This window comes from Perca flavescens, chromosome 19 (genome assembly GCF_004354835.1).
Source record: "Perca flavescens isolate YP-PL-M2 chromosome 19, PFLA_1.0, whole genome shotgun sequence".
Lineage (NCBI taxonomy): Eukaryota > Metazoa > Chordata > Actinopteri > Perciformes > Percidae > Perca > Perca flavescens.
In genome coordinates, this window is record NC_041349.1 from 31416991 (window position 1) to 31437345 (window position 20355).

A 20355-nucleotide genomic window follows, 5' to 3' on the forward strand; every position below is an offset into this window, starting at 1 on the left:
TAGCGCAAAAGCGTTAGCATAGCCGGCTAGGTAAATATTACAACTTCCTTCGGAGTTTCCTATATCTGCGTCCACGTTGTCAACATAAGATTTGTGGCGTTAGTGCTCCTTTTGTACCATAACTTTATTGAATGAAACGTTAAACTTCGCTCCCACGAAATGGTTTTTGTTAGTTACACACAAAGGTAACTGGCTATAGTTAGCCTGTACGTATGCTAGCGGACATTAGCTAACGTTGCATAGCCAGCAAGCAGCTTCGGCGAGCTAACACATACATGTGTCTCCATTTCAAAACATCACTGCAGATTGACTGCTTTTAACAGCAGAGGTTGATTGTGGGCAACATACTGTCGCGGTTAGCTCGCCGAAACTACTGCCAATTGCCGAAGTTGCTGGCTGGCTACGCAACGTTGGCCAATCCCGCTAGCATACGTACAGGCTAACTATAGCCAGTTAGCTTTGTGTGTAATGTTACAAAAAAACACCTATTTCGTAGGAGCGAAGCTTAATATTTCATTCAATAAAAGTATGGTACAAAAAGAGCACTAACGCCACATGTCTTGTGTTGACAAAGTGGACGTAGCGCCGAAGGCAGTCTGCCTGCCGAAATACGACTGCACGCCGCTAGAGGGCAATGTTGGTCAGTCTAAATAGTTATGTGCACCAATATTAACCAGGTCACTTTTGAAGGGCTTCAGCCCCAAATGTTTTTATTGTAGCCCCGAATGTCATTAGCCTAGTTGTTTTAAGCAACACAAAGTTTAAGTTCCCGTGTTGCCGTGACGTTAACAGTCTACATGGTTCAGGCTCAAACTCACGGAGCTCTGGAGCAGACCCGCAAGGCCGCTTTGTGTGTGTGTTCTGTATTTAAAATGTAGGCCTAATAATGTAAATGTAATAAATGTGACTGAGGTCTACTAAAAGTCCTGAAAAGTTTGAAAAAAATACAGAAGCCAATTGTGTGATTGTCAGACGTTGCTGTCCTGAGTTAGGGGGGGGCAATCACATTTCGGCAGGTCCCATATAGGCTACCCTTGCCAAAAAAGGACTGCACCCCCATAACTCAGGATTGCAAAGGCTGACAAAGACAAACTTTTCGGGACTTTTAGTAGACCTCATAACATGCAAGTATAGCAAATTGTGTGATTGTCAGACGTTGCTGTCCTGAGTTAGGGGGGCAGTCGTATTTCGGCAGGCAGTCTTTTTTCGGCACAACACCGGTATTTAACTACCAGTCTAAGCTAACGCTGTTGCGCTAACGTTAGCAAACGTCTGCGTAGCGTTAGCTAGCTGTTTAAACTTGTGAAAAGCCGAACAGCATCCCCGTCCAAGCTGCCTTTCACTTCCCCTCTAATATTATTATACACATAATAAAGACACATTGACTCGGTCGAGACCAAAAACCATATTTTGCCAGAGCAGTGGCAGAAACCGTGACCGGGGCAGTGAACCAAGACGGGGCTTTCGCCTGTCGTCTCCCCAATGTGACGTCATGCAATGCATTGTGGGGGAAAGGAGAAACCACTGTAAAAAAGTACTACTTTTTCGTATTTTATTCCGTTTTGTGATATCCATTGTATTTGATGTTGTTGGGTAACAGTTTAAATGTTTATTACCAACAAGCAAATTGCAAAAAATTGTTAGAAAATAAACCCTGCAACATGGGCTTTAATGTTGTTGCCTGCTTGCTACAGGATGCTGAATCTATTTTTTATTACATATGTATAAAGCCTACCCAGAACCCTCTGACGGCACAATAAAATCTAGTGACTTACAGCCTGCCCTGATCTTTATGGCCTCTAAACAAACTCTAAATGCACTCTGAACTCCACAGCACCACCTCACCCCATTGCTGCAGGACACTTTCAGACATATTCACACAGATGTAAGCGAGCGCACTCACGCACGCACACACACACACACACACACACACACACACACACACACACACACACACACACACAGTCAAATCCTCATGTATGTAAGTGTAAATCATTAAATAAAATACTGAGCTGTTTGTGTTGTTTTCTTACTCTCTCTCCAGGGAAACCAGATCCTGAGCGGTCTCTCCCTGGACGAGTACAAAGCCACTCTGAAGATGATCGAAAGGGCTATTCTGGCCACTGACCTGGCCCTGTATATGAAGTAGGTACCAAACGTCAAACCCAGATGGAAATCTTACTGGAGAGGGGTGGAGAGGGGGAAGACAGAGGAAGAAAAGTCCATTTGGGCAGAGGAGAGAGAAGGGAAACTGTTTTGGAGTATTTGGACTGGGGGTGATTACATGCAATCAGCACTTCACAGAGCTGTTGCAATCTCGCTTTTTCATCTCCAGAATACAGGAAAGCATCCTGTGTCGTCATTCCAGAATGCATATATGTCTTTATTACTTCAGTCACATATTGCTATTATACAGAAATTCCCTTTTTACTTGAAATACTTCAGCTTTTTAGGGCCCGAGTGCCGACAGCGGCAAAGGCCCTATTGTAGGAATTCTTTTCTGTAAATGAATTGCCTTTTTGAGGTGCTTAACATACTCAAAAACTCACCAAAATTGGCCTGGTGAAAATCTACGCGTCCAAAAATGGCTCAATAGCGCTCCCTAAAAAACAAAAAACAGAGATTTCATCCGATCGACTTCAAATTTGGTCTGTGTCATCTTAAGACGTTAAAGATGAAAAGTTATTAAAAGAAAAACTTTTTGTCATAGGGCATGGCCGTGGCGGGGCGGCCATTTTGCGCATTTAGCCAACGAAACAGGAAGTGTGTGTAACTCAAGTGTAAATTGCCCAATCATCAAAAATGTTCAGGAGTCCAACCCTGAGGACATCTAGAGACAGATATTTACTCAAAGTCATAGCGCCCCCTAGTGGCAACAGGAAGTAGACCTAAAAGTCAAGGTGCTATTCTTTAACGAACTGCTCCTAGAGATTTCATCCGATCAACTTCAAATTAGGTGTTTGCTATCTCAAGACCTCAACCATGAAACGTTATTAAAATCAAGACTTTTCGTCGAACGGTGTGGGCCATTTTGAGGGTTTAGCAATGAACGAGAAAGCTGTTCTAACTCGATTGTACATTTTCCAATCTGGACGAAATTTGTCATGATTGACAAGAGTCCAGGCCTGAGGACATCTGCAGGCCAATAGTGACTTTTGGTCATAGCGCCCCCTGCTGGCAACAGGAAATTAGCCTTAAATGACAAACATCATCCGATTACATGAAACTTAGATTGTGTGGTCTACATGTGATATTGAGCTGGCCCCTATACTCTAGCCATGCCCATGTACTCAGACCACGCCCCCTTTCATAACTTGTGAACCATTTAAGGTAGACTCTTGTGTGAGGTGTCATTGAACTCAGCAAAGAGTTCCTTTTTCATTGGTGACGGTTTGCCCCAGCCCCTATACTTGGTATATTGCAATACACCATCTTAAACGCTGAAAACTCCACCGTGCGCACTGGTCTGACGGTTGAGCAAATGCAGGGTAGCGTGGAGCGGCATCCGCCAGTAACCCCAACGCGCAAGGAGGGCCTGTCCAATGCTGCTTGCAGCTTCAATTTAAACAGTATTTTTTGTAAGTGATATTCCTGTTTTAATCATTTTATGATTAACAGCAATATCACTTATTTTAATTTACATCTGGAGTCCCTTTGCAGCTCGCAATGAAAACACAATTCTGATGCATAGCAGTTCATTAACTACATATGATTAAGAAATGCACAGTATGTTAAACAAATTAAAAACAAGAGAATATGCGTGCATTGCCAAAAACAATTAAAATGCAGAATCAGTGGTTATAGAGTTGTGGAGCTATTAGCTAAAGTTTTACTTTGGCTTTAAAACTACTGATTGAACTGCAGCTCAAAGTTGTTTTAAGAGGCTTTAAAAGAGAACGCTGACTGCCCAATGCAGTACCATCATAGACTGTATGTATGTGTATATGTAGGATCATAGACTGTATGTATATGTATATGGACATAGTCTCTTAAAGCCCAAATGAAGCTCACAGTGGGCGGCTCTAGGGCTCTAGGGCTGTGACAGTACAGACTTTTACTTGCTGCCGTGAAGAAGCAACGGAGGTTAAGGGAGTGTCACCAGTGCCTGGAGAGCGAACGGTGAGAGTAGCGTATAATAATAATAATATATACTTTATTAATCACGCAAGGGAAGTTACAATGTTTCACCCCGTCTTTTTTGACTTCTTTACATTCATCTACCTCAGTGATTTCAGCTCTGATCTAATCTCTATTTCAGTCTAGACAGTGGGTGGTAGAGGAGGTAAATAATAAATACTGAATGAGGATAATTATTACACGTGTGTGTGTGTGTGTGTGTGTGTGTGTGTGTGTGTGTGTGTGTGTGTGTGTGTGTGTGGGAGGCGTGGTGAGTTCTTTGAGCTCACCAAGAACAGCCAGTTTGTTTGGGAGGACGAAAATCACAGAGAGTTACTGAGGTGCGTACCAATCCTTCAAAACTCAAAACATGTGCCAACTAAGTGACTTTCTAGCCAGCTCTCTAAAATGAAAGTTCATATTTCTTTTTTTTTTTTAAATAAACTGTTCTATATTAAGCAGTAAATACATCATAAAGCAAAGTATTACATTTTAAAGGTTTGTGCGTTAGATGCAGCTTTACTTTCGCAGAATTCTCTTCACCCAGAAATGAGTTGTTGTTTCTGAGAGGCAGTTAGTGATTTTAAGCACACAAGTTATGCTAATGTTTCACTTCCAGAACCATAAATTGACTCATAATGCTTAGACGTGGCCGTATGCATTGAGGAGCTACTGTTGATTGAATCATCTGTAGGGCGTGGCTCTGTGAAGATCAACGTGTGTCAATGTATCTCTCTCTTCAGGTCAATGCTGATGACTGCATGTGACATCTCAGCCATCACCAAGCCTTGGCCAGTGCAAAAAAGGGTAAAACTTCCCATAATTATCTATCTATGTGTTGGTTGATCACCAATGTTTGGTCTTCTCTGGTATGGAATTTCATTCCCCTTGACTTCTGGTTGCTGTAGTCCAGTAGTTTCAAACTCAACTTCAGTAAGGGCCACACTGGAAAAAGAGAATCACATCTCAAAGGCCAGACGTATAGTTTATTGACATGCTTTTATTTTTAAAAAGTCAAATATTTTTGACTGTATTATTGCATGTCTTATAAAGTCTTCTCACTTACAGTTTGGTCAACATAAAACCCCTAAAAAAGTTGGTTAACAATGAAAATACAACTCCCATAATTCCATGCAATTTCCCAACGTCATTGATTACCATCCATTGTTATGATTGAGAGATGCCTAGCAGCAGAAAATTACATAAGGTACGTTTAAGAGCAGTGCATCACTTAGTGTCTTTGTCTCACACTCTATTTACTTCTTAACACTGTCCCTCCCTCTCTTTTTCTCTCTTTAACTCCCACACACACGCACACAGACACACACACACACACACACACAAGGGAGTGCTCATTAATAAAAACAGCTGTGCCCCTGTCCTCAGATGACACATTCAGGGAGTAAACATGCAAATATGTTCACACTCTATTTACCCCCCACATGCAAATATGTTCTCTCGCTTAAACGCACTCTCATCTGTCACAACTGAAGGGAAATGCATTTCCTCTTTGTCCTCTGAATGGATGAACATTGGAGTTCCATTTTAGTTTTCAGATGAGATTTTAACCCTTAGTTTAAGAATGGTGATGATTAAAGTACATGATTATCTACCATAATCAGTAGCCATGTTTATGTCCACGTGATAATGCTCTAATATTATCAACACATTCTCATGAAGGGGTTCGTATGATATTAAACGAAAACCTATGCATAACAATTTGTATGATGTCCTATGAAATTACGGCAACCACTGGCCGGTCTTTACAGTTAAATTTCGCTGAGAAAAGGTGGCTGTGAGTCGGGTACAGAGCACCGTGATGTTTCGGTCTTTTCAGAGGTTGTTACAGTTACATTTAGCCTACAAAAAGTTGACTGTCCTGCGTCTACGACAGTTAAGTTTAGACACTAAAACGACAAGTTAAGATTAGAAAAAATATTGTGGTTTGGGTTAAAACTAGGGCTGAACGATTTTTGAAAATAATCTAATTGCGATTTTTTTTCCCAAATATTGCGATTGCGATTCGATATTCGATTATTTTTTTAAGCTCTTTGTCTTCTGTATTATTCAACAAAGACAAACAATAAATCATTGTATAGTATGAACAACACACAATTACACACTAGACAGTTAAATAAGTAAAAATATAGTTTATTATATATATATATATATATATATATATATATATACACACACACACACACACACGCAAGTAGTTTTTTACAGTGCACTGAGGAGCTGCCTCCAGCCCCTTCCCCTCGTGAAGTTGCGTGCCGTGTGCATGACACCGTCAACACTGCACCAGCTCAGTGAGGCTATCGTTACGTTAGCTGCTGCTGGTCTTGCCGTGGGATTAACTGTACTAATAAAACCGTTGAAACACCGCGGCCACGCTGCTGTGAAAGCTCCCCGAACCGTCATTTATCAGTCTGGTTGTTACCCCTCTCAGTGGCAGCTCCTCCACTCATATCTTTATAACGGAGCTAACCGCTAACCGGAGCTAACCGCTAATCAGAGCTAGCTCGTTGCCAACCGAGCCTTCAGTTCTGTGTGCCTGTATCCGTTAACTGCATGTATGGACTCGAGCCCTAACAAAACCCTTCATTTTATTAAACTGGCTGTAAAAGATTTAAACTTCAACTCAGAATTGTTTGAATGACAGAGATCAGCTCAAGGTACAGTGTAGCGTTAGCCTGCTAAGTTGATGCTTTCTCTGCGGAGTGCAGACTGATTTGCTCTCGTGAGTCACAAAATCGAGACCAAATTGCAGCCTTTGCGATTAGGAAATCGCGTTTTAACATATCGCGATATTATCGCAAATGCAATTAATCGTTCAGCCCTAGTTAAAACACAAGTCCCCTTAAATAGTACTCCTGGGACACGAACACCCATTTCCTAGGTGGGTGAAGGTCTTATGTTTTCCCCTTAAAGAGCAGCTATTATACTACTTTTCTGGTCTTAGATTTTTATTCAGGAATCCTATAGACCAGCCCGACATGATTCACGGCACAATAAACTATAAATCGTCGTGAACTGCAGCTCCTCTGAAAGCTTGGTTTAGGTTCCAAACATCCACCCTGACCTCCTTACACGGACCTGAGCGGTCTTATACAGCAGCCGTCAATGTGCTTCTTACAGTAATAAATACGTGGAATACATAAAACTACAGTGCATGAAATAAAAACACAATATTCTATTTAAAAAAAGTGTATATATATATATATATAATGGCAAAGGTCAAAGGTGCTCACTACTGCCCCAGCTGTTTTTGATGAGTAGAAAGCATGTTTCGGGCCCTTTTGTTATTTGGCTGCGAACAACTTAGATGTCTCTTTCCAAACCAAAATAGAAAAGCGGATGATGAACATCAGACAGCTTCAAGAAAGACGGACATTGCAGCCAGAGTTTTGAATACTGAATACTCTGTGGTGCTTGACAAAAGCACGGACAAAACTAAAGTGTTCTCTACTGCATTATACACCAACAGACACTGTGCAGCAGATGCTTGAAATATGAATGTGTCTTGTCTATTGTCCTGCAATGTGTCAATTACATCCAGGGAACAGCAGCTGTGAGACAAACCTTTCTGGTTGTTTCTGTGTCCCTTTGATCAGACATTGGGATAACTAACATACCCATGTTACTTTACATGTAAACATCAGTGTCTTTGGTTCGAGATTAGAATTCTCCAGTTGTGTCCTCTGACAATGTCTATACTTTTCTGGAAGGTAAGACCTCAGCAGATCTCAGGGTGTTGGGAGTTAAAGGGGTCATAAAGTGGAACTCCTGTCCTTAGACTTTCAATACTGTCATCTTGAAGTCTTTAACAGACTTGCCATGGTCAAGTTCAGGATGACTTCAGGAACTCACAGAAAGTCATCAAGATACACAGCTACAGTGAAGAGATTCATGGAAGATTGGATGTTCCCGAGGCTACAGTTACACTGCTACGTTTTGAACAAATACTGTATATCTTTTGTTACATTTCCCCCTATCATTCCCCCTGCTCTGGCGTTTCCACCTCTCATTCCTAGCCTGGGTAAACCCTGACGAACTTCCGGCAAATTTGAGATTTACTCTGCAAGTCAGTCTGGCCAAGAGCCCAGTCAAGCCCATTTCCAATGTTTCCAAATTGAGGCACCAATCACAACCGTTGAGGCGGGTTAGCATACGATGACGATAGCGCAGCAACGGCGAGCAGCTTTTTGTTTACATTCAACATGACGGCCACTGAAGCGCAGCAACCTGTTGATGCCGCTGTCGCTGCTACGTCACCCGGATCGTTGGTCTGATTGGTTGAAGGACTATCCAATTGGGCCCAGAGGCATTTGAGCGGCGTCCGTTAGTGATCCCTTTGGAGATGAGCTGTGAATGAACCTTGCCCAGTTGTAACCTTGCCCAGTTACAACTGAGAAGGGTCTGGTGTCAACCAGGCTATCTCATTCCCCGTGCTCTGGCGTTTCCGAGCCCCTAAACCGGAGACATTTGGAAACACTGACCCGTTTTGGTTTGGAATCTGCGGGGTTGTGTTGCAGTCTCAACAGCCTCAAACGGAGACCTTTGGCAACACCAACACTGCCAATGCTTCGACTGATCATGACGTCTCTTTCTCTGAGACAAAGCTACTAATGGCAACTACCAGCAGCAGGCGGAGTCTCCACGCTGCCTCCTGTTTATGCCCAGTATACCAGAATTTTGATGAGATATGAGGTTTGGGCGTGTTGGTTTAAACGGAGATTAGTTCTTCTACTGGAGCTAAAAACACTTGTGTGCATGGAGATCGCTTTTGGCTCAAAACTCTGCTTAAAAAACAAAATGTAGCAATGTAGCCTGAGATGGTGATCCAAAATGGGTCATGGACATTGTATTCCACAGGAGCTGAACATCCTTAACTTGAATATGCAGGGCAGCTTGTGGAAGTGTAAAAGCCTTCTTCACAAAACTGAGATTGTGGCAAACTCAGCTTTCTGCACAAAAAACCTCAGTCATTTCACAGCTTGCAGGTGTCTTGTAGAGGAGGGCACAGCATTCAGTGGTGATGATCATTGGGAACCGACTGCAGGAAGTTGAGGCTGATGCTGTGTGACACTTTACAGCTGTTTGCAGAGCCCTTCTGGGCATCAATCCGATTCCATCACAGAACAAAAAAGAATGAGTTTGAGAAGGAGCAGGCTGAAGCATAATGCTTATAACGTCCTGCCTCTACTTCACAATATATATATATATATATATATATATAACAAAATAGCATACAAAAATTGAAAGTCATAAAATAACTTACAGTAATACAACAACATACAACTATACACCGTGTGTACATTCCAATTCATATATTCAGGTCACCTCTGTGTAATGGTCAATTGTTTTCTTGAATCTATTTTTGAACTGTATAATATTATGGCTCTGTTTGATTATTGATAAGTCCATTCCATAAGGTCACCCCACAAACTGAAATACACATGCTTTTAAGAGTAGTAGTAGTAGTTTTAGTTCCCACAAGTGGTTGTTTAAACATAAATGTACCTCTTAAATAATATCCCCCTTCTCTATCCTTAAACATTAGAAATAAATCTGTAAAATAACATAATAGAAAGTTCTGGCCGCTCGTTACCCTCGTCTTTCCCCCGTAATTACAAAACAGCAATTTTTTGTGTAGCTACAGTTAAAATACAAAACATTAAGCCCAGTGTTGGGAGTAACGCGCTACAAAGTAACGCGTTACTGTAATTCCACTACTTGTAGCGGCAACAAGCATGTAACAAAAATATTTTTTTAATCAAGTAATGCAATTACAGTTACTGAAATTTAAATGAGTTTGTCACTCTCTTTTGTGAAAAATGAATGCTTGCAGACAAGAAGACAGATATAATGAGCTTTCTAAACATAAAAAAAGTGACAAATGTAAAAGAAAAGCCACAATGTAGACTTCTATAATCTTCCAAAACCAACATTTGTGGCCGGCAAAAGTTGTTGGAGAACAAAGTATGCAATTCAAAATGAAAAAAACTAAAATACAACTGTGAATACACAGCTATTTCTTAGAGTGTATCACTTGGTTTTGATTCAGGTTTCCTTAAATAACTTGACCCTAACAGTTTACTTGCTTGACCATACTGATCATGAACATATGGCTTAAGTGTGCCAGCTCCAAAATCAGCAGTTTAAAATGCTTTCATACACCCAGTAGAAGGTCTTTCTTGCTGTTGTTGGAAGTCTAATGAAGTGGCCCCTGACCACTCAAGTTATTCTCAGAGCAAACTTGCTCTGCAGACAAATGTTTTGCTGTTCTGACTGACATTAGTAAAGTAAATAAAGACAAAGTTACTTAGCCTCACTGGTTAAAATTTCCCTCATGTTTTGTGTTGGTTTTAGTCAGCTCTAATAAGCTGTCTCACTGACTGAATCCCCCTGCATCTCTATAGTACTGAGCCTTTATTACAGAGTCATCAGTGAGCGCCAGATGGCTTCAACACACACATACTCACAGAGTGAAACTGATATGAGCCCGAGGCTGCAGTCAGATCTCATTGACCTCTCTGTAAACAGACGGAGACTATTAACTTAGAGTGACTACCTCTCTCTCTCTATCTTACTCTATTTTACTTTGTTTTGTTCCTGACTTGCCTTCATACATACCTACTTTTTTTTTTTCTTACGATCCTTCAGTCTTGGTGTTTCTTGCATGCTTTTATTTTTCTTGTTTCTTCAAGTTCTTGCATTTGTTCTTTCTTGCTTTCTTTGTATATATATATATATATATATATATATATATATATATATATATATATATATACGCTTCAAAAGCATTGGTGTGACTTGATGTGAATGTGAACAAAAATCAGAACAAGTATTGAGCGAGAATGATATAACCGGCAGCTGTGAACCAAACTGCAATTTAACCCTATTTTGCCAAATGCGCATCATCAATTTCCATCAACTAAAAGTTCAGTGTTTGCTGCTGACAGGCTCAGATTATTATTCTAAGTGTCTGACAACATTATGGAAAGGATATCTACAGAGATAGACTTTTTTTGTTAAAGAGGAAGATCTTTTTTAACCAGAAACAGCCCCAAAATCATTATCGCCAAACTCACCAGACTCGTAAATAAACAGTACTTTTATTATTTATTGTGTATAGAGCCAACATAGTTTCACATGTAAATGGGTAAATTAAGGGTTTATTTTAACCAAAACAGAGACGGCTTTTCATAGTTTTATTTTTGTTTCTGTCAACTTTGAATACAGTGTGTTTTATGCTGATAAAATGTTTATTTAAATAGAATCTGGTGAGTTTGGCGATACCAATTTCAGGGATATTTCTGTTTAAATAATTAGGATCTTACTCTTTAACTGTTACGAGCGGCTAAGCTACCAGGCTCCTTAAACAACAAAACACCGCTGCTAAAGGTCAACTCTGCGGTATCAACCTCACAACTTTTTTTTCAATTTGTATTCTTTAGACATTTTCTTTTTTTGCTGTTTCTCGGCCATCTCTTCTTCTTGATGACTCCTGGAGTGTAGCATGCTGGCATGCTTAGCATCGCTTACTGCAACTTTAACAACCTGTGATGTGTTTTGCTTGTTGTGATACATTAATAGTTTGCTTCTGTTCTGTCCTTGGTCTAACTTCTGGATATAGGAAGAAAACCACTTTCGCCAGTTTATGCTTGTAGTAAAATGCTTTTGGAATGAAAATTGTTAATATTGTCAATAGTGTAAATATAGAAGTTCTTGATGTGTTCTCTTTTGTCATGTTCTAAGTTTTTCATTACCTGAAAGTCCATTGTATTTTCAAATCAACAATGCTTTAGGTTAACAATGTTATTTGAACTCATCTGTGTCTTCTCTCTGCAGATTGCGGAGCTAGTAGCCACTGAGTTCTTCGAACAGGGGGATAAGGAGAGACAAGAGCTGAACATTGAGCCCAGTGTAAGTGCATTGTGTCCCCTCTGTATGACAAAAACCTCTTTAAGAAGTACACAAGCTGTGGTGTGCCTCAGGGATCCGTTATTGGTCCACTTTTTAATTTATTTTTTATTTTTATAATACACATTGATCAACAATACAGTAAATGTTCCATTGTTGGGCAAAATGCTCATTCATCAACTGTTGTCCCTCAGTCTGATGTTAAATTAGCCAATAACAAAAACACACACACACAACATGACAAGTTAGAACCAGAGAGAGCAAAACATGAACAGCTATAGAAAGCTTAGGACATATAAAAATTAAGTAGGTAGACAATCAGCACAGTAAGCACAAGTTAAACATTAAAACATAAATTGACATTATATAACAGAAGACAGGTGAAACCAGAAGGAAAACAGGCAAGCAAGCAGGTGCGATGGCAGTTCTGGTAGTTTTTAAGCCAAGTTTTAAAGTTATGTTCAAAGGAATGATAAGATTCACTATGTCATATATTTAATAAAAGGATGTTCCAAAACTGTAATTGCTGTCTGGCCGAAATATGTTTTCCTCCATGGGACAGCTACTGTATGTCTCCTCTTACTCTAGATCTTGTTAATCTATCCCCAACATTTTTCTGATTGTGGTAAATGGAGGAGGTGGTAATCCATTGTAAATTTTGAATATTGAACCAAGCATTGTTTTTCTGGTTGTGAGATATGGCATCTATTTTAAAAGCTATACTGACATAACTGTATGTTTTTGTGTTACCTGACAACTTTAGGACTATTGATGCCCTAATTGATGGCATATTCCAAAAGTCTTATGCCAGACTTTCTAGTGGGATTAGAAGGAGTCATTGTAAAGAAATGGCTGCATCAGTTGCAGCTATTGTTTCTAAAATTATGTTCTTAGTTTTTAGATTAATTGTTTGGGAACATGTCACTGTTGAGAGCTGAAACAATTAGTTGATTCATCAATTGGAAGCAAATGAAATAATAATAATCAACATTTGCTGGTTCCAGCTTCTCAAATGTGAGAATGTGCTGCTTTTATTTGTCATACATGATGTGTCTGCTCAATCATTAATTTCAGTATAATGTTTTAGTTTATTTGACACAGTAGTAAATGCCATTGCTATGCTAATTGTCATGGGCATCCAAATATATATATATATATATATATATATATATATATATATATATATATATATATATATATATATATATATATATATATATATATATATATATATATATATATATATATTAGCACCATGACAAATATTACCCCAAATATTAAAAAAAAATATATATATATATGTGTGTATATATATATATATATATATATATATATGGTATTGTCAGCAGTAACTGATCTCTGTAAATTTAATGATATTTTCTGGATCTAGAGTGTTAATGTTGCTCTTTCAGTTCAACTCACTCTAGACTTACCTGGGCAGGTGGTAGGGTCCAGTAATTTTTTGTTATTCCTGGGTTTCATTTTGTGCATGAGATGGTGGTGTGACACATGAATAAATGAAAAATCTTTGTGATTTGGCCTTTTGACAAAGCAAGCAATTTGAAGACGTCACTATATGATGAGACATTTATTTAACAAACAACAAAAACAACAACAACTGTGTTTAGACTGATTGATTGCCATCTCTCTGAACCTCTTGTTAGCTTTGTTGCACTTGTTACGGCAGGACAAATAGCACCTTTATCATTCTTATTGGTAGAAAAGATTTGTGACCTAATAAATTCCCATCTAAACTCCAGCCCTCCTTAAACCTGAGCAGAGGTCTAATCAGCCAGAATAAGTGAAACTGTGTGGGTGTTCAGAGGCTTTAAAGTGTCATAATTTTTGCACTCTTTTCATGCAATTTCTTTTTTTTATCCCTTTACTTCAGGACCTGATGAATCGTGAGAAAAGAGATAAGATTCCCAGCATGCAGGTGTCCTTCATTGATGCTATCTGCATTCAGTTATATGAGGTAATTCAACCCATATAACTTGCGGTGACTAGTTTTTTTCTGGAAACCACTGTACTAAATGAATAGCTGCCAATGGTGGACATTCATCTTATTATTTCCCGCTTGCTGGAAAGATGAATTAATTTTGTATTTAAAAACAATTCTCATTGAATTTCCCCTTGTTAATTGAAATATTTTCTTCACTCTCACAGACGTTGGCTGGCATGTCGGAGTATTGCTCCCCGTTGTTGGAAGGATGTCAGATAAACCGGCAGCACTGGAAGCGTTTGGCTGAGGAGTGTGAGAAAGGGGCTGGTTAATGGCATGGTGTGATCCCAACCAACACAAATGTCCAACCTGGTCTCTCAAAATTTGATGAAAATAGCACGATATCTAAATTGGCAAATAAGAAGATTTGTGTATGTATAGTGGCCAAAAAAAATAATTTCCCTACTAAGAAAAGATTTTCTGATGAAAAAAACACTAGATTTGGTTTAACAGTAAAAGGCATCTTCACATGCCATCAAGTATAATTACTAACACATTAACAATAATTCCAGTTTTCTTACAACTTTGGTCTTATTTTCATAGGTTTGTCTGTCCTTACTATCTGTATTGTAATTAGGTTGTACTCACCAAGTTAATTATTCAGACCTGAGAATGTGGCGGCCATGGGCGGATTAAGGTGGTCAGCCCCCCTTTGTGTGAGCAGAGGTGTAAGTGGAAAGAATACCAGATATTATCCTCTGCCACCACAGCCCCAAAACAATTACAATGGAAATGTAACTATAAACAGCAAAGCAACAGAATACCCTGGATTCACAGTTCAACAGCAAGCTGGTAATCACTTTTAGCTTTATAAACCAACAGGTAGGCTACAGCATCTGCAGCAGTGCAGAACACCTGGTTTTACTGATGCAAAATCACAACATCACTACCAGTGGTGGAAGAAGTATTCAGATCTTTTACTTCAGTAAAAGTACTAATACCATACTGTCCTGCATTGAAAATGGTACATAAGTAAAAGTATGTAAGTATCATAAGGAAAATGTTCTTGAGGTATTAAAAGTGAGAACACTGAATGTGGAAAAATCCTCAATTTTTTTAAACAAACCAAACAGTTCTGTCAATCAACTAACCACTAAACATTTCAGGTGGACTTTTAGGCCAAAATATTGTTGGGTAGTTTAATTTATTATAAAACATTGTATTGTTTAAACTAGACCTACATGTGTTTGTCTGCAGAAATCTTAATGTGTAAAGTAACTAGTAACTAAAGCTTTCAGATTAATGTAGTGGAGTAAAAAGTACAACATTTTTCTCCAAAATGTAGCGGAGTAGAAGTAGAAAGTGGCATATAAAAAAAGACTTAAGTAAAGTACCTCAAATTTGTACAGTACTTGAGTACTTAGTTACATTCCACCACTGATCATTACTGGGACACAAATCACTGTGCAATACACTAAACTGTGAATAAAATTATAAAAACTACTGCAGCAGCACATAATAACACTGTTATTAACAGCAATAAGGAAACAGCAGCACAATAATACATATGTACATATTGTAGCATAATCCTACCTTTAGAATTTTTTCTTTCTTGATTTTCACCACCACAACCACCCTCTTTAAAACCTCGGTCCAATATTCGCATTCATTGTCAACTTGTCAAGTCTTTTTTTTAGTTCTAAATCTATCCGCCCACCGTCAGCACAACGCGTAACATACGCAAACATTGTCTATCTGTGACACTCGGATCCCTCATGTTCAGCTAGGCGTACAGCTGCATTTTTCCAGTCACTTGAATATGACTGTTCCCAAATAATTTGTGCGACATAACACAATGCCTTTTGAGGGGGAATACAACAGCCATTCTCTTGGCTGTGTTTCACCATTTGCCAGTTTCCTTTTAAACAGGGTTTTGTAAAAGTAGCCTACCTCTTTTGGTGTTTATTGTCTTTCAGAGGCAGCAACATCTGCGTCTTTGTTCTGGCAACTTTTAGGTCCTATTTTAATCCAACATGCCCTCATGTATTCATCAATTTTATCCCAACATGCAGGATCTGAGCTATAGGCGGCAGGATTTTTCGGCCTTTTTTTGTGTCCTCTCCTCCGCAGCAACAAGTGGGGGGGGGTATTCCCTCCATCTCTGCCGGGGGTGCGGTTGACCCACGAGCAGGTGAACTGTGTCTGCAGCATGACCCAAGTCACGTCTATCCAATCACCCACTTGTTTTTAAAAAAAGGTTTCTTATGGGCCAGTTAGGGTCTTTTTTTTGTTCGCGCTGAAGTAAATTTAAAATAATAATAAATTGTCTGGCCAAACCAAAAAAGTTCCTGCGTGGCACAAAAGTGGTGCAGTCAGTTGACCGGTTCGCATTTGACTGTGTTGTTAGCTAACCGTAAAGGCTAGCAAATCTACATGTTAGTCAACCTGTTTTGGAAGAATATAACAAAGGTGAAAAAAATGATTAGCCAAAATGTAAACATCAATCACAGTTAGACTTACCCTACTTGCTGTAAGTTAATGAGGGCGCTATGAGGGATTATATGTGATCACAAGTTATTTAAATTTAAAATCAGCAAAGTATCTCTTTAACTGTTAGCTAACTCCCATGACAAACTGGTGAGAATGATGTTCAATTCTGTGCTCATGACACATAATCCTTGATTCAGAGGTCATGCTCATTTCGTCAAACTTTGTGAGACTTGACTTCCTATCCTCACGATTCTTTCATGTCTATCATTCACCAGAGAAAATAACAGTCAGCACTAAGCTATATTTATTACAATAGCCATTTTTATTTTTGCACAGAGGCTTTCATCTTAAAGTCTCACTTACAATATCTCTCACAAGTAGTGAATTTTAGGGGAACACTGAATGGTGGGACACAGATCCCTGGGGATCAGCACCAGTATACAGATATATTGTACTTACTATAAACTTTACATATTGTCACAATAATCTGATAAGATGTTAAATATGTCTTCATCCACAGCACACACACTAGTTTGACATTTTTTCACTCATTGTCTTAACTATTATATATTTATTTGTGTTTTATATATTTATTAGAGTCTCTATATTGTAAGGTCATTTTGTCAAGAGCCCACAATTCTTTATAAAGGAAATGTAGTTTTCATACTTTCAAAAATCATACATCTGCTTTTATGAAGGACCTTTCTTAGGAACAACTCTTTCAGATGAGCTTTGGAAATGTACTGTTTTGTGTTGTTTGAAATATTTTGATTTTTTTTTTTCAAAATGTAAAAGAGCCAAACTAGGCCTAATTTCAAAGGGAAATAGGTCAACATTTCCCACTGCCTTGTTGTGATAAAATAGGACAAATTCACAATTAAAAGAAAAAAAAATTTGGATTTGTCACCTCTCTGCATCTGTTCATACTTTTCCACTGTTTTACATTTAGTAATGTTTGCATTAAATTGTGGGCAGATAGTGTTATGATTTAGTACTTTTACGTCTCTTGCATTTCAGCCAACAATAGAACATCACAGAATTTTGCTGTTGCCTAGCTCTGGTACACAGTAATTTATTTAAAAAAACAACCTTGTATCAATTACTAAGCTCGTCAAATTGAATTGATGTACAAGAAATTCACAGAGGAAAAATTTGAATGGAAAGGCACACACCTTTCTATTCAAGGTCTCACAGCTGACAATGCATATCAGAGTAAAAACCGAGCCATGAGGTGGCAGCAACTGCCTGCAGAGTTCAGAGACAGGAGTGCTCTCCAGTCTGAAATGTTATTTTAATTTCATATCGTTTTTGAATTTTTTTTCTCCACGACCAACCCATGGAAATGATCTTGCAACCCAGCAGTGTGTTGTAAAAAATACCATAAATGAGTTGTCGTAGTTCCCCAATATCACCAACTGCGGATTGAGGATTTTGTGAACTTCAACTCAACATTGCACCCATTAAACTAAACATAAAAAGCCCCCTGGAGAAATGGAATGGTTGTCAGGCAGGACGACAAGAGAAAGACAAATCTGCAAGGATAAACTAATGACTACAACAAAGAAATTTAACAGGCCAGACAGTCTTTCTTCTATAAAATCAGCAATGATAATAACAACGGTAAAGTGCTCCTTTCTACAACAGATTGACTAATTAATTCAGCATCTTAAACCCCATCAGATTTGCTGTCCACTGAAAAATGTGAACAATTTGCCACACACTTCAATGACATGATGATGATGATATTCATCTTTGGATGTCAGAGAACTCTCTTTTTTGCCATCATTAGTGCAAAGGCTCAGAGAAAGAGAATTGCAGATCCTGCCAGATCTCTGTCTCTAAAGAACAGAGGAGAAGCTAAAAATCTGGGTGGGATTTTAGGCAGTGATTTATATTTCAAGAGCCATATCAATCCTTTGACAAGATCAGTTTTTTGGTAGATTTTGCGGATGATCTGTATCTGTGTGAAGTTTGTGCAATATACGATAAAGTTAATGAATTAAAAAGTGGTCTACTTTGGCTCGGCTACAGCTCTGTGTCTGTCCCTCTGCTTCAGTTTCACTCACCACTGAGTCTGACTTAGGCTCGCGGGTGAAAACGACAAAATTTTATCAGATGTTTTATTTTATCAGTTTTATTTTATCAGATGGGCTTAAAAACGCAAAAAAGTGAAACCACCCTCCAGAGTGAAAATCTTAAAAACGCTCCACCGTTGCGTTCCTGTCTAAAGGGTAAAAGTTGTCACGACCCACCCCAGATTTTGTTAGATAAATCAAAATGTAGAGTGATTAATCGCCCATGGCCACGTTGGGTATCCACAGCCTGCCTATACCTTTCTCGTGTGGATAAGATGTCCCTCCAGGTACAGGATACCTCTGAAGAAATTCGGTCCATAGGTCTATATATCTTGACTGTCAGGACTCCCAGTCCACGTCCTGTTGTGCCACCTCCTCGTCTGTCCAAAATTGTCAGCTTTTGTTGTTCCCTTCGCCATGTTTTGGTTTGGCGCTAATAGGGAGAGAAGTAGAAGGAACGTCTACCATCTAGCCTGCATACTACATCGAATTTCACACACTTTTGCATCACCATATGCACACAGATTTCCCCCAAAAAATGCTTGTCTAAACAATATACTAAAAAGTGAGAGCGCAACACCGCTTTTGCGTTTTCTCTTCAGACAACATGGCATCATGACTTTGCGTAAAAATTATTAAAATTATATATTATTAAATTACGATTATGCGTCTTGATAACACGCCAAAACGGCATACGAATTGGCGTGTCAAACATACGCCACTTTATGAGATCAGTCTGCTTCGGATGGTTTCCGTCTAAACATAGCCTTAATGTCCCGCCCACAACACTATCTGACTCTCTGGTACTGGGTAATATGTTGAGTTAAGTTTCTTATTCATGAAATAATTGCTTAAAGCATTTAAACAAAGTTTTGTGTATGTAACATTCCAAAATCTTAATTTTGACATCAAGAATTTCATTTTCACTGTAAATTCATATCGGTTCCAGTATGGGTCGATGGCTACTTTTAACCATCCCAGGTACTAACTCTAAAGCAGGAGAGGCTGCCTTCTGGAGGTAGATGGAACACTGTCTGGACCGGAGAGAGGCCTCCACGCTGACACCAACACTTTCAAAAGCTGGTTGTCTTCAAAAAATAGTCCATTGCTAACCTCTTGGTACGTGGTGTGTCTCGTATATCTTGGCATTTGTATACTCTGCACCGATTGATTTTGTACTTGTTTTATTGTCAATTTTATCTAAAGCATTGTGTTGCATTTTATTATGTATGAAATGTGCTGTATAAATAAATCAAGTTGCAGCAACTGAAAGGTTTCTATACAAAGCAAAGCAAGGTCCTGACTGAAGTGCAGTGTGTGCCCAGGCCCTTTTACACTGGGAAGGGTGTTAACAGATTAGTATTCAGTCACACAGTAACAGGTGTCACGGCCACATCGGTGCATTTTATTAGCAGCAACAAACAAGCTTGATAGTCTGTCCTAACTAAAGCCATTTTGTAGACGCAACATGCTCAGAAGGCTCATTTTTCTATTGCCGGTTGTGTCTCGTACCTTTAATAAGTCTCCATCATCATCCATTTTTATTACCTTTTAAAGACTTATGAATGAAGACCTATATAACAATAAAAAAAATACTTAAACAAGCCCTAAAATCGATTTTTTTTTTTTTCAAGATAAGTATTGCTAATACTTGTACCTGCCCGTAGCTAAATAATGAAATTGGTTTTTATATCTGGTGCAATTGTGCCAATAACACAAAAGCGGATTGGCTACAATATAAGTTGCATGTTGGTAGTCATAATACAGCAAATTATATTTGGACTAGTGAAATAAACTACAACACCA

The 20355-nt window shown here is 38.9% G+C and overlaps 1 protein-coding gene and 1 long non-coding RNA gene across 2 annotated transcripts in view; one reads left to right on the plus strand and one right to left on the minus strand.

Moving 5' to 3' along the window:
- pde5ab (phosphodiesterase 5A, cGMP-specific, b) overlaps positions 1-14881 on the plus strand; it is a 100164-nt gene extending 85283 nt beyond the window's left edge. The window contains 6 exon segments of the mRNA XM_028564407.1: positions 2045-2145; positions 4380-4457; positions 4860-4923; positions 11971-12045; positions 13934-14017; positions 14209-14881. Of these exon segments, the coding sequence (XP_028420208.1) occupies positions 2045-2145; positions 4380-4457; positions 4860-4923; positions 11971-12045; positions 13934-14017; positions 14209-14316 (510 nt within the window). The 3' untranslated portion in view covers positions 14317-14881.
- On the minus strand, positions 13690-16267 carry LOC114545851 (uncharacterized). Its single transcript, XR_003690939.1, has 3 exons — positions 15935-16267; positions 14633-14694; positions 13690-14287 (listed from the first exon to the last, which is right to left on the minus strand). It is a non-coding gene; the product is annotated as an uncharacterized LOC114545851 (long non-coding RNA).
- Between the last annotated feature and the right edge of the window lie 4088 nt (positions 16268-20355).